The 12,884-nt window shown below is 43.1% G+C and overlaps 1 protein-coding gene across 2 annotated transcripts in view; it reads left to right on the plus strand.

The window, feature by feature from the left end:
• The first annotated feature begins 3,135 nt into the window (after positions 1-3,135).
• rbm45 (RNA binding motif protein 45) overlaps positions 3,136-12,884 on the plus strand; it is a 60,670-nt gene continuing 50,921 nt past the window's right edge. For both annotated transcript variants that reach the window (XR_010963438.1, XM_067987619.1), the window contains exon 1: positions 3,136-3,462. Coding sequence is in view for 1 of the 2 variants with exons in the window: in XM_067987619.1 (XP_067843720.1) it covers positions 3,169-3,462 (294 nt within the window). In the remaining variant the exon portion in view is untranslated. The remainder of the gene's footprint in view (positions 3,463-12,884) is intronic.

Genomic DNA, 12,884 nt, shown 5'->3' on the forward strand with positions numbered 1-12,884 from the left:
TTGGCTGGAAACTGACCAGATCAGATGGGCCGAAGTCAATAAAAAGTAAAATTGTGCCAGGTATAAACACTTGGCAGTGGATCTGATCCTGTCAATTTCCTGCTGGGTAGGTTAGGTTAAAATTACCCTCAAGCTTTTGCCATTTACCCGCTCAAAACCTTTCAGAATTTGAAATCTTCAATCCTCCACTGGCAGATGGAGTTCAATGTGGGGAAGTGTGAAGTCATTCACTTTGGATCTAAGAAGGACAGAGCAGACTATTTCCTAAGTAAGAAGCTAGGAACTCTGGAGGAGTTGAGGCTAAGTCAATTGAAAAATTAAAAACTGTGATAGATTTTTGTTAGGTAAGGTTATTAAGGGATATGGAGCAAAGGTGGGTAAATTGAATTGAGGTACAGTTCAGCCATGATCCAATTGAATGGCGGAACAAGCTCGAGGGGCTGAATGCTCCCCCCGTAACCATCTCTGTTGCAGTAGGGAATAAAACAATTTTTGCGTCTTTCTTCAAACCTTTTGTTTCGGGTATCAATGTGAATCTTCTCTGCATCCTTTCCATGGCTCTAATATTTTTGGTCTGCAAATATACAGGTGACTAAAGCTGGTAGTGCAAGTAGCTGAGGCCATAAAAGGGATGAGGGGCTACAGTTATGAAGTGAGATTTGAGAAGGTAGGCTCTTTTTATTAGAGCTGAGGTAAAGGAGGTGATGATAGATCTTCAAGATTATGAAGGGTTAGGATAGGGTAAACAACAATAGATTGTTTCCACTGGGTGGTGAGGTAATATCAAAAGGCATAAATTTAAGATACTGTAATTAACATAGTAACAGGAGTAGGCTATTCAGCCCCTCGAGCCTGTTCTGCCATTCATTGAGATCATGGCTGATCTGTATCCTAACTCCATTTACCCACCTTGGCTCCATTTCCCTTAATACCCTTGGCTAGCAGAAATCCATTGATCTCAGATTTTAAATTATTAATTGAGCTGGCATCTACTGCATGCTGTGGGAGAGAGTTCCACACTTCTATCACCCTTTGTGTGAAGAAGTGTCTCCTAACTTCTGTCCTGAATGGCCTGACTCTGATTTTAAAGTTATGTCCCCTTGTCCTAGACTCCCCCACCAGCGGAAGAAGTTTCTATCTCCCCTATCAATTCCTTTCAAAATCCTAAGAACCTCAATCAAACTACCCCTAATCTTCTATATTCCAGGGAATACAAGCCTAGTTTATGTAATCTCCCCTCATATTTAACTTACCTACATTGAAATCCATCTGCCACAGTTTTGCCCACTCACTTAATCTATCAATGTCTCTTTGTAATTTTACGCTCCCGTCTACATTACTTACTATACCAACTATCTTTGTGTCATTGGCAAACTTGGATATATGGCTCTCTATTGTGTTATCTAAGTCATTAATAAATATAGCAAATAGTTGAGGCCCCAGCACAGATCTTTGGGGGACACCGCTAGTCACTTCCTTCCATTATCTCTACTCTCTATCTTCTACCGCCTAACCAAAAGAGTTTAAAGGGAAGAAAGTAAAAATTTCTACACAGAGAATAGTTAGTCTGTGTAATTTACGAACACAAACCAATGTTGTTTTAAAAGAGAACTAGGTAGTTGTCTGAAAAAGAGAAACATTGAAGTATATGGGAAAAAAGCAGGAGAATAGAATTAGACTAGGTGGCTCATGTGTAGAAAAAACACTGGTGCAGATTTGGTGGAGCGAATGGCCTGTTTCTATGCTGTAATATTCTATGATTCTATTTTCTTCCTATAATGGGGTGCCCAGAACTGAATGCAATTTGCAATTGTTGTCTAATCAAAGTCTTCTTCAGTACATCACTTCCTTGCTTTTATAATCAATGTCCTATATACATAACCCAGAATCCCTTTTGTTCCCACTTTTCAAGATCTATGATTCAGCACCCATATATATCTCTGTTCCTGGACTGTTAAGAAACTTGCTGTTTAGCATATACTTCCTTCCACCGTTCTTTCCTCCAAAATGTTTTGCTTCACTTTCTCATTTATCTTCACATTGTGTATGATGTTAATTGTTTACATTGCAATAGTGATCCACATTATGGCTATTGAATCTATCAACTTTCTTCCAGTTCATTGATTAACTGTCTATATCTCAGTATTTTTCTCGTTTCTGGTTAGTTTCAATTTTCATAATACCTTTGTTATTCACCATAATACTTTGCAAACTTCCCTATCAATTTCAATTTTGTTCCCAGTGACATTCCATCAAAAACATCTACACCATTGTATTCGATCAAAAAAATTACACAATCACATTTCAGGAAAATATGTTTTGCAAGATAGCTACCATGACAATTCTAAAATCCCCTAAAAAAATCTTACAACTTAAAAAACCCACAAACGTACCCATAAAATTGGGTCTGACAATCCCCACACATCCTCCGATTCCACAAGAAGCACCTTGCCAGGCCTCTGAACATCCTGGACTTGGGGTGCACCTGCTTCCTGGCAAATAACCTGGCAACATTTGTATTAAAATTATCTGCTAGCGTCCCAAGTCTACGATTTTCAGGAATTGCCACGACATGCAGACGGACAGCATTCAATGAGCTTATGATTGATCTGTATCCTAACTCCATTTACCCGCCTTGGCTCCATACACAGACACTCCACACTCATTTATATAGCGCTTTACCGCGTGGAAAAGTTTCACGCAACTTATTGGAAAATAATATACGTGTGCGAAAACATGTAAAAAGTTTTCAAAGTTTTGTTGTGTTGTTCTTGTGTTTATATAGGACATATTCATGTGCAGGAGAAAAGAAAACAAAATATACAAGAAACCAAAAAAATCTAATCAGATTTCGTTTGAACTTGGAAAACGTCCGTAGACTCCGTGACATTGGAAGCAAGGAAAAGGCTGTAACAAACTGGCAACGATTCTGCACAAATTTCCGTTATGATCGCTGTTCCTTAATTTAAGTTTGAAAGGGAAACGATCAAAAACGCCACTTTGTTGACGCTGGGTTGCGGTGGAATTGAGAGAGTGACGTTCGTAGCCATTTGGTACACTCCACGCCAGGGGGCGATGTGAAGGGCGTGGGGCTTTGCAGGAGCAGTGGGGCCCGCTTTTGGTTCCGTTAGTACGTAATAAAGCGGCGCAGTGCAGGTCGGCGGCTGTATGTGCGAGACTGTAACGATGGAGGAAAGCGGTAGCTCGCGTCCCATGGCGAACCTGGATCATCCGCCCAATAGCCGGCTCTTTCTGGTCATCAGCAAATCGACATCGGAGGAGGTGATCCGGGAGAAATTTTCCTTCTTTGGAGATATCCAGGACATTTGGGTAGTGCGGGACAAGCAGTCCAAAGATCATAAGGGCATCGCCTACGTGAAGTTCGGCAAATCGTCGCATGCCTGTAAAGCAATGGAGGACATGCACGGCAAAGCCCTCACTGGGGACACTAAACCCATCAAGGTACGGCCTCGCCGCCTGGACACAGACCCCCCTCCCCCCCCCCCCCCTTCCCGGGCAATCTCCCTTTGTTAATCCTCAGAATGGAGTTATGCTCCGTTTTAGGCTGTGAAGGCGCTGAGCCGTGTGCCCTGGTGAACGAGGCGGGAAGGTCGTTCTTTACACCTCCCCCCCCCCCCCCCCGGGCGAGTTAGTCTCGTTGCTAATGAAAGTAATCTTTCTGGCACAGTACCGATCTTCTGATCCTGTTTGTAAAATCTCATGATTTTACTTTGCAGCCAAAACCGCGTAAGAAAATTGGTTGAAAGTGTCTTTGGCTCAGCTGGATCTTGAAAATAACGTTTGCTCAGTTATTTGTGGAGTCATGAAAGCGCTAAGACCAGTATTGACCCTAAGGTTTCAGCAACAATGTAGCATAATCGAATTATTTTCCTATTAAAAATTGAAACAGGAGAGGGAGCTTTAAAGGTACTTGACTAGGAGTAAACGTCAAATTCAATAAGAGAAAAGGAGAACTATCCCGGATAAATGGAAAGCAAAATTGACAAGATGGTGAACAAACAATGGAAATATTCGAACAGCAGATGGTTAAGGTACAGAGTAGACCTAGTTCATAAAAAGTAATGGTAGTGAAACGAAAGCTGGAATTCCTTGGATTAATAGAGGAATTGAAAATAAAACTTAAAACGAGGCATATTACACATTTTAAGGAATAAAATGCAAAAGAAAATCATGCATAATAGAGAAGCAAAACAGATTAGAAAGGGCAAAAGGGGATGTAAAAGGTAGACTTGTAGGTAACAAAGGGAAGTAGTAAAGGATTTTATGCACACAAAAATTAAAAACAGTTTAAGTGAGGGTAGTGCTGATTAGAAATGAAAAAGAAAATACTTTTATGGAGGAAGAAGGAATGGTGGTGATAGGGAAATTATAGATAAGGAAGCAGCACTGAAAAAACAACTGAAGTGGGGAGAAAAAGCAGAAATAGCAAGAGATTTTGACTACAATTTTACAAACGTTTTTGAATATGGAAGTTGTCAAAGAGGACAAGAAGGTTCCCAATATAACACTGCAGTCCAAAAAGGGAGAAAGGGATTAACCAGGTAACTTTCAGGGTATTGTGGTTGTGGACAAGCTTTTGGAGGCCATAGTACAGGATAAAATTAATATTATGTTAGAACATTGGTTAAAGACAGCCAGCATGGATTTGTAAAAGATAGGTTGTGACTTTATAAATGCAAGTCTGAGGAAATAAGTAGATTGATAAAGGAAATGCAATGGGTGTTTTGTAAATGGCCATTTGATAAGGTGCTGTTCAGTCAGCTGTACTGATAGAATATTTTTCTTCATATACAACAGTTACTGCTCTGTTTTGAAAGTTTGAAGATAAGCTAGAGGACTCATTTCAAAACCTTTTATTTGGGTAAAATTTGTATTGAGGTTTTTAAAAATGGGCTTTTTTTAAGCAAAAGGTCTATGGTGAGGGAGACTACTGTTTATGCACCTATTATAAATTTTTTATGTTCTATAAATGTCAGAAAATGTGTTAAGCTCAGAGACAGTGTCTTTCCTAATTATAATTTTTTTCAAAAGTAATAGTTGAATATTGAAGTAAAAAGCCTTTGATGATCTCACCTGTTATGTTGACAGAAAATGTGAACATTTTAAATGTAAACATTCTAACTGGTAACAGACTGTGTCTTAAGTTGCACTTTGAATGCTGTGTTTTGTTGATGTGTTAGAATGTTTACATTTTCTTGCGGCACAGGCTGAGACACAGAGGTGCACGTCCAGTAATCACAATTTGTTGTTTCAGCAATTGTTTAGTGATCCCTGGGAAAAACACAAACCAGTGCTGCCACACATGGAATCATCATTTTTTTTGCTCTCCTGCTTTCTCCCAACAGCGCCATTAAAAATTAAATGAATGCATTTGTGGATGTCTTGTGTCCTCTAATGTACAAGTATGCAGACAACGTAAACAAATGGGAGTCATCCAGCATTCTGCCGGAATGTGTAATTTTACTCAGTCGGTAGCAGTCAGGCTGGAGGCAGGCAGGGCTGCCTTCAAGCACGCTTAACAATGTAGAGATGGTTGCCAACGTATAGTGGCAATGCAGGCATGACCCCTCAGTTAAGACAGTGCCCATCGCTAACACTCCCCAAATTCCGACAACATTAATATGGGAGGTGGTAACGTGTGATGCTAATACTGCAATCTAGTCTGCTGACTGGAACAAGGCTGCTTGATTTCTTATTTCTCCTCTTTGAGGAGGGAGCTGAGTGAGGTTAATGCTGAAGTGTGTCAGCTTTGCCCCAACTGTCACTGGCCAATATGGGCACACTCCTGCGTTGAGAGAATATGCAAGGCAGACCTGAAATTTATTGCACGGTGGACAGAACATTGACCTGCCATCTTGTGCACACCAGGCACAATTATTCAGTGAGCTTTAACCTGGAGAACTGGCATGGGGCCAACAGACAGAGCATTGCCTTCTGCTACACAGCTGCGGACAGTGCATAATGTCTTTTTGCAATACAGGCGATAACTCTTGGGAATTACAGAAAACACACACTGCATGGTGCCACTCCTTCATCCCTAGAGCAGCTCTGCCAGCTGGGTTATTATGTGCATCTATGAATGCTGCCTGTCCTTTAATTTAAAAGGTGTTAGAATTATTTTATCAGAATTTTGGCCCTTGCCCACCTGTAGGTGTGTGATAATTGTTTAAATGTCATGCACCAAGATATGAAGAGAGAACCATGTGGAGATACAAAACTGATTCTATGAGCATGCGGAGGAGCAACTGCTTCCCTGGTTTATGGCTGACCAAATGGACAAGTAGCTGAATGAGATTGATGTATGAGCGCTAGCCACACTGTCACACCAAGCCTCACTCCCTAGAGGACTGCATGGCACCAAGTTGTGGCAGCCATAGTGCAGCATGTGTCACTCCAGGTTCACAATCAACAGGACCTATAAAAACTCCCATGAACTAGATACACTCTAGGACAACACTGCTCCTACTGTCTGCTAGGGGAGTGAGGGCTCTACACTGAGTGGCTTCCCACCTCACAATGACTCTGGAACAGGAATTGCTAGATGAAAAAATACCAAGGCCCATCTAGTTTGCTATGTACCATCCTGGTAGTTGTATAATAAAATGATAATGGGAATTGTTGCCCAATCAAAGCAATCAATCTCTATCGATTAGTCTACAACAGACCCAGAAATGACATGAGGAAAACTCCATTGGTAGAAAGCTTTAGAAACCATTGACCCAAAGTCACCTTTCTCCTCCCAAGCATACTACACTTACCACAAGTCATGTTTCAAATTACTCATACACTGTTTCCCAAAATATTTTTTTACACCAAAATCCCTCCACACCAGGCAAACCCAGCAGTTGACTCATGGGCTCCTTCAATTGTGTAACCCCATGCACGGACGCGACAAGCTCATGTGGGGTGCTGCAGCTGTTTCTTTTCCCTGTGCTCTTACCTTCACTCTAGCTTGACTTGAGCATGTGTTCAGTACAGATTCTGAATCCCCACACCCAGCTCAAGCCCTTTTTATTCTGTTAAGTGTGTGCAGCAACCTGACCACAGAGCAGGTAGAGGACAGGCATGCAATAGTAGCTATGGGTAAAGTAACAGGTAAAGAGAAGAGAGCGGTGCCATCGACTGAGACTTTCAGGGATACTAAGGGTGGATGTGTTTTCCACCTGGGTAGTCCCAGAAGCTCTGATGATGCCCAAGAGACCCCATATTTTGAAGGCTACACTTGAAAGGGAGGCCAGAAATGAAAGAAAAAGGAGATGGGATTTTCATGTGCTTTGCCTTGTGTTATGATGCCATGGTACTGTGAGGCTTCAGCTAAACATGTCATGTCACCAATCTGCAGACTTAATCTCATCGCACCAATGATGAACTGAAAGGTGACATAGGATGAAATTCAAAGGTTGTATTGATGCAGGATTCACAAAGCAACCAACCAGCATAGCTTGAATTACATGGATTTTACTGATGCAGTATGCCCAAAAGAAACAAACAACATGGAAAGAATTTCATGGATTTTATTGATGCATGACTCGAGACAAACAATCAGCGTAGAATGAATTTTGTACCTTGTCTTGGTACAGAATTAACAAAACAGACACAGGATGGATTTTAGACTTGCATTTGATAAAGGAATCCCGTAACATAGCATAGAGAAGCAGTCAGATTCTGTGGCACTGCACATACCAGGTATTACTGCAGGGCTCTGAACATTCCCATCTGGGCACTGTGTACAAAACCCAGCCATATAAAGTTCTGCTCCTCAGACACAGCTGCACAATCACTTGATATATTGTACAATTAACATCTTGCTTAAGAGAAGGCCGAAGATGTTGGAATGCTTGTATGCACTGTAGTGGTAGATTGCTCCTTTAATTGTGACCTTGCTCACAAAGCCAAGTACACAGCTTTGATAGCTGTAATATGGATGAAAGCCCCAGTTGTACAACTTCAGCCAAGGAAAAGAAAGAACTCTGTGTCCAATCACTCTCCAGTTCTCTTGTCAGTCAATGTAACAATATGCCACCAGTCATCAACTACATGTACCGTTTCTCACTCCTGGGGGAGGCGATAACCCAGATATAAAAACCACTGGCCAATTTGTGGAAAAACTCTGCCATTGAGAATCGGAAGAATTTCAATCAGGTACAAAGCACCAAGAGACCATGATACATTACCAGAATGAAACGTACCAATATTTGCACTAAACAACTGGTCACAACTATATGAGCAGACAAGGCTAACACTGGCTGTTGACATAGACCAGCTTACGTTTGGTGCAACTGGCTCTACTCCATGATTCTGTGTAGCCATCCACTGTGTATCATGTTAGTCAGCCATCAGAGAAAAGATGCATCTGTGCATGCTTAGTAAGCGTAAGCACTGCCCACATATATATGCGTATGGAGGCACACTGTCGGGTGTGTGAAGCAGGGTGGTGTGCTGGCATAGATTTCTGGAGTCCATACTGCCAGCTGCAAACTCATCATGGTCAGGTCACCATGGGGTAGGAGCTTTATCACCCATGGATGGTGGCGTAGTGGTGACAACCTCCTCATGACTTGCAATGAAGGGGGCAGTCAGCAATGGCAGTTAGAACAGCAAGGCCAACTCCGTCAACAGGCACTTCAGCCAAGTTCACAATGTTTCTTAACTCAGCAGTAACCTCAGAACATGCCATCTCAGATTCTACTCCTTGCTCCCACTTGTGAATCTGTTTCCAAAGCCATTCCAACATCCGCTTGAACAGCTCTGCTCCGTTGGTCATCAGGATGAACTATAGATGATACCATGTGCCTGATGCAATTCGATACTTCTTGGTGTTGGTGAGGGGTCATGGCCGGGCTTCAATAATAACAGCAGCAATACTTGTGACTGGTTGCACGCGAGTCCACGATGATTGCCAGCGGTTGTCGGGGGCAGGTGTCCCAGAGTCAAATTCAAATGCTTTGGACAACAACTGCATGTTTTCAGGGGAGTGAATGCTGAAGCCAGGAAGTGAAGTTGCAGGTAGCTTGGCTATCATGTGATTGTTAGCACGCCACTGCAAAGATATGCTGCCCACATCTCCTTCTGTGGAACCCAGTTGGCAGGTACTCCTGCAATAGAAAGAGAGATGTTAGAGCATTGCCCCACAGAAATCAGCAGTCTCTCCTTGTATACAGCTCTGCACCCTCGTAATTACCTTTGAACCATCTGCAGCAGTCTGTGGAGCTGTCCAACCTTTTCCAGAAAACTCCGCAGTCTCTCCTCGGACCTCACATGATCTATTTCCTTGCAGATTTTGAACATCTCCCGCTTCTTAGAAATGTGAACAATGTAGATGCTGATCTTTTTTGGGTTCATCAGGACATGGACAGAACTGTCAGCAGATTCTTTCTGACCGTACTGATCTCATTAATGTCCTTGTCCACAATGATGGTCTTCACGATTGACGCAGGATCCCATCAGCTCGATGAACACTTTTTTAACAATGCAATTCAGCATCTCTGCTATCTCATTCTTTACGAAAGCGTAGAAGACAGCCCTGTCTCTGCCAAGATTGTCCTGAATCGTGACTTTGTAGAGTGGATAGCTGTACCTGTTGTTCTTAAGTGCCGTCCATGAACAAAAGCTCGGGGAAAGGCTTCTAAGCGAGACTTCATTGCTACTGTAGTAGAGGTGATGTGCTGGATATTCTCTCCATCCAGCCCAGTGCGCATGCCTCCCAGATCTCTGAGACATGCTTCCATGTAGAACATGGAACAATCATGCCACTATCACCAGCGTTCACTGGTGCCTTGATTTCCTGGTGTCATGCAAGGTCACAACCTTGTTGAATTGTTGTTGGATGTCGTCCTTTTAGTTGCTTGTTCCTGGGTTGGAGCTTGACTAACTCCTCCATCGGTTTCAACTCGTTTGGACTGAGACACCGCTTGCTGTGGAGTAAAGTGGAAAAATTCCATATTCAACACAAGGTGGTGTGTTGTGATACATGGCTTGTTCTTCATCCTGCTGTAGGCCAAAGTAAGCATAGCCTCGCATTCCATCGGAGGTACCTGAAACAATAGAATTGGGGTCAGTTATCAGCCACGTTCCAGCACTGCTGTATTCTGCCGATCCACAGCAATAGAGGTGGAGCCCGAAGACTAATGCAGCCACCAGTGAAAGCCTTTGACTTTCAGGATCCTAAAAGCCTTTGGAGTAAAGCAGGAAGGCCCTGAACCCCATGCGAACAAAAGGCCGTACCTACGACGAAGGGACAGGTAGGTGACAGGGACTACGCAGGTATTGTCCCACTGCACAAATGGGAAGATTAGAGTACCATCCTCAACCAATCCATGCATGCTCACAAGCAATAGATCACAAGCAGCATGTTGAGAACCTATTACTGCTCGCAATGAGTTGCTGGTTGTGGCATTTGTGTGCATCACATGCAAGGCTTGGGATTGTTTAGGAGTAAACTGAATAGGTTTGGTCCCAGTGACAGTGCTCACAACTTCACGCCAGAGACACAATCCATCTACTCGGAGAGAGAGTAGGCCTTGTAGTGCATGGCAGACCAGCTGAAGGTGCCAGCGGTACTACCCGAGACAATGACTGAAATTTCTCGTCGTTATACTCGCAGCCTGCAACCTTCCCAGCCATTCACGTTGACGGACAGAATACTGAGAGCCAGCGAGCATAAGTCAGTAACCCAGTTACTGGCTCTTGGGTGGCTGGGTTGCAACATTTCACCTAATCGAGACAGTGTTGTGAATCCATGTGCCTCAACACTGCTGGTACATGCATGCAGCCCACTCGTTTGAACATCCCCACAATTGTAACTTGAACCGCACACTAATCACGCAGATGAGTGCCAGCTGCAACACTTACTTCTGATTTGGTCTCATCCCAGTGGAGAGGATGCAGGATTGCCCATAGTCAACTCAGCACAGTTATACAAACAAGTGCTGGAATCTCGTATTTTCCGCCTTTCAGTTGCTAGTGCGTGTGAGAATGCTTTCTTGAAGAGACTGCTGGTTGCCTGCAAGACAGTATTCACTGAAGTCTGACTCTTTCGCCAAAAATGAAGGATGAGAATGTAGAGACCGCAGTTGAGCATGCAATATGCATAAAAGCAAAGGTACCTGTTAAAAACTCCTCAAATTTCAGGTTAAACTCTTCACAGCTATCAAACTCCGAGGAGCAGATGCTGTTGAATTGCTAGATGGTATCCATGGACATTTCACGCCATCACGGGCCCCTGACCATGCATCCCATACTGTCTGCAATCTTGCTGTGTGCAAATTGGCATCTGCACTGATGAGGATTTTGAAGGTGGAGAGTTGAGAAGACGGAGGGTACTGCGAAGAGTGGGACCCAATTAGCAGAGGGCCTGGCCACCCATGGCCAAGTGCCAAGAGGGAGCAATGTGAGACATTGAAGTCAGAAGAACAGACAGTCATTGTTGTGTTCAAATCCTTCCAGATTGGCTTACAGGTCAGTATAGGTAGGGTTGATGGCGAGCAAAACTTGGTGTAGGACAAAAGAGACAGTTGAATTTATTCATGCCTTTTAAAGTGATTGATCCCAGCCGATTTCACTTCTCCAATGTGTCAAGCCATCCCACCAGTCCCCGATCAAGCTGAAGAACTGGAATTGCCCCAAGTTTCCCTGGCTTGCTCTCTCTAAACGCCCGCCCCCCCCCCGCCCCAAAACCACCACCACCGTTCACAGAGCAATGGAGAAGCATGACACAGACTCTTGGAGCATTTAGCCAAGCTTAGGAAGTATGATTTCAAGATTCTCGCTTCAGTTGGTCATCTCCAGCCAGACGCTGTCCCCAGCAATCATGAAAGTGTGGTGCGAAAGGTTTCTGACCGATGTCTCTTCCTGGTGATAATGAAGGTGACATGGATTGTCTTTGGCTGGGCTCTCGTCCCAGAATTAATGTCTTAGGTCTTTGAAGAGAGGGAAAAAAAACAAAGTGCAAACACTGGTCACCGAACAACATTTTAAAAAGTCAGAATACTTGTAATGCCTAGGCAGCCAAATCCAAAAGGTTTTCTGTTAGTGATGTAGTTTGTCGAAATAGATGCTGGGACTAGAATAAATGAGGAAAAGATACAAATGCCAAGCTCAGATATTAGTTTTGCACACATCACAGAACATATGTAAATGTTTGGAATACTTGCACCTCCCAGGCAGCAGATTCCAGTGGTCTTTCTCTTGCCAACTGGTAAATCTTGGTCTGGCTGTACCAAATAAATGCACCTAAGATCCCTGAACTTTGAATTAAGAACATGCACACACACACAGTGGACAAAGGGCACAAGAGGGGAGCGCAAACTCCCTTCAGACGGTGAAGATGACCATACGCATGGATTTTCTGAGCAGAGACCTGTACAATTTCCCCAAGGTGAATTTGACATAACAGACTATACTCACACGTGTTAGTGCAGCCAGGAAAAGACTGAGGCCACATGGAACATAGCTCCATTCTTCTGCAACTACTAGGAACCTGCGAATCACTACTGTGATTAATAGTCGTACCTCCTGAGATTAATGCCACTACAATTATACAACTCGCCAAAAGCAGCTACTCTCGTTATTAGTGACAAATAGCAGACCCTTAATTTAGCAACTCAGATTGATTTACGGCAGCAAGGGCCTGAAAATCGGAACTGATTGCAGTACGTCATTCCACATTTTTTTTGATTGTGTATGTGCAGGCCTTCCACAATAAAATACATACATTGTACTGCATTGAACTTAAAGTAAAAGAAAATCCTTTACAGGCCATACCACTAACATTTTGGGACTTTTATCTGTATTACATTTTCTGTGTACTTCGCAGCAAAAGGGCTTTGTTTGCACCTACATGTCTAAACAACCTGATTTCATAA

This window comes from Heptranchias perlo, chromosome 7, assembly GCF_035084215.1.
Source record: "Heptranchias perlo isolate sHepPer1 chromosome 7, sHepPer1.hap1, whole genome shotgun sequence".
In the NCBI taxonomy this organism is placed as follows: domain Eukaryota; kingdom Metazoa; phylum Chordata; class Chondrichthyes; order Hexanchiformes; family Hexanchidae; genus Heptranchias; species Heptranchias perlo.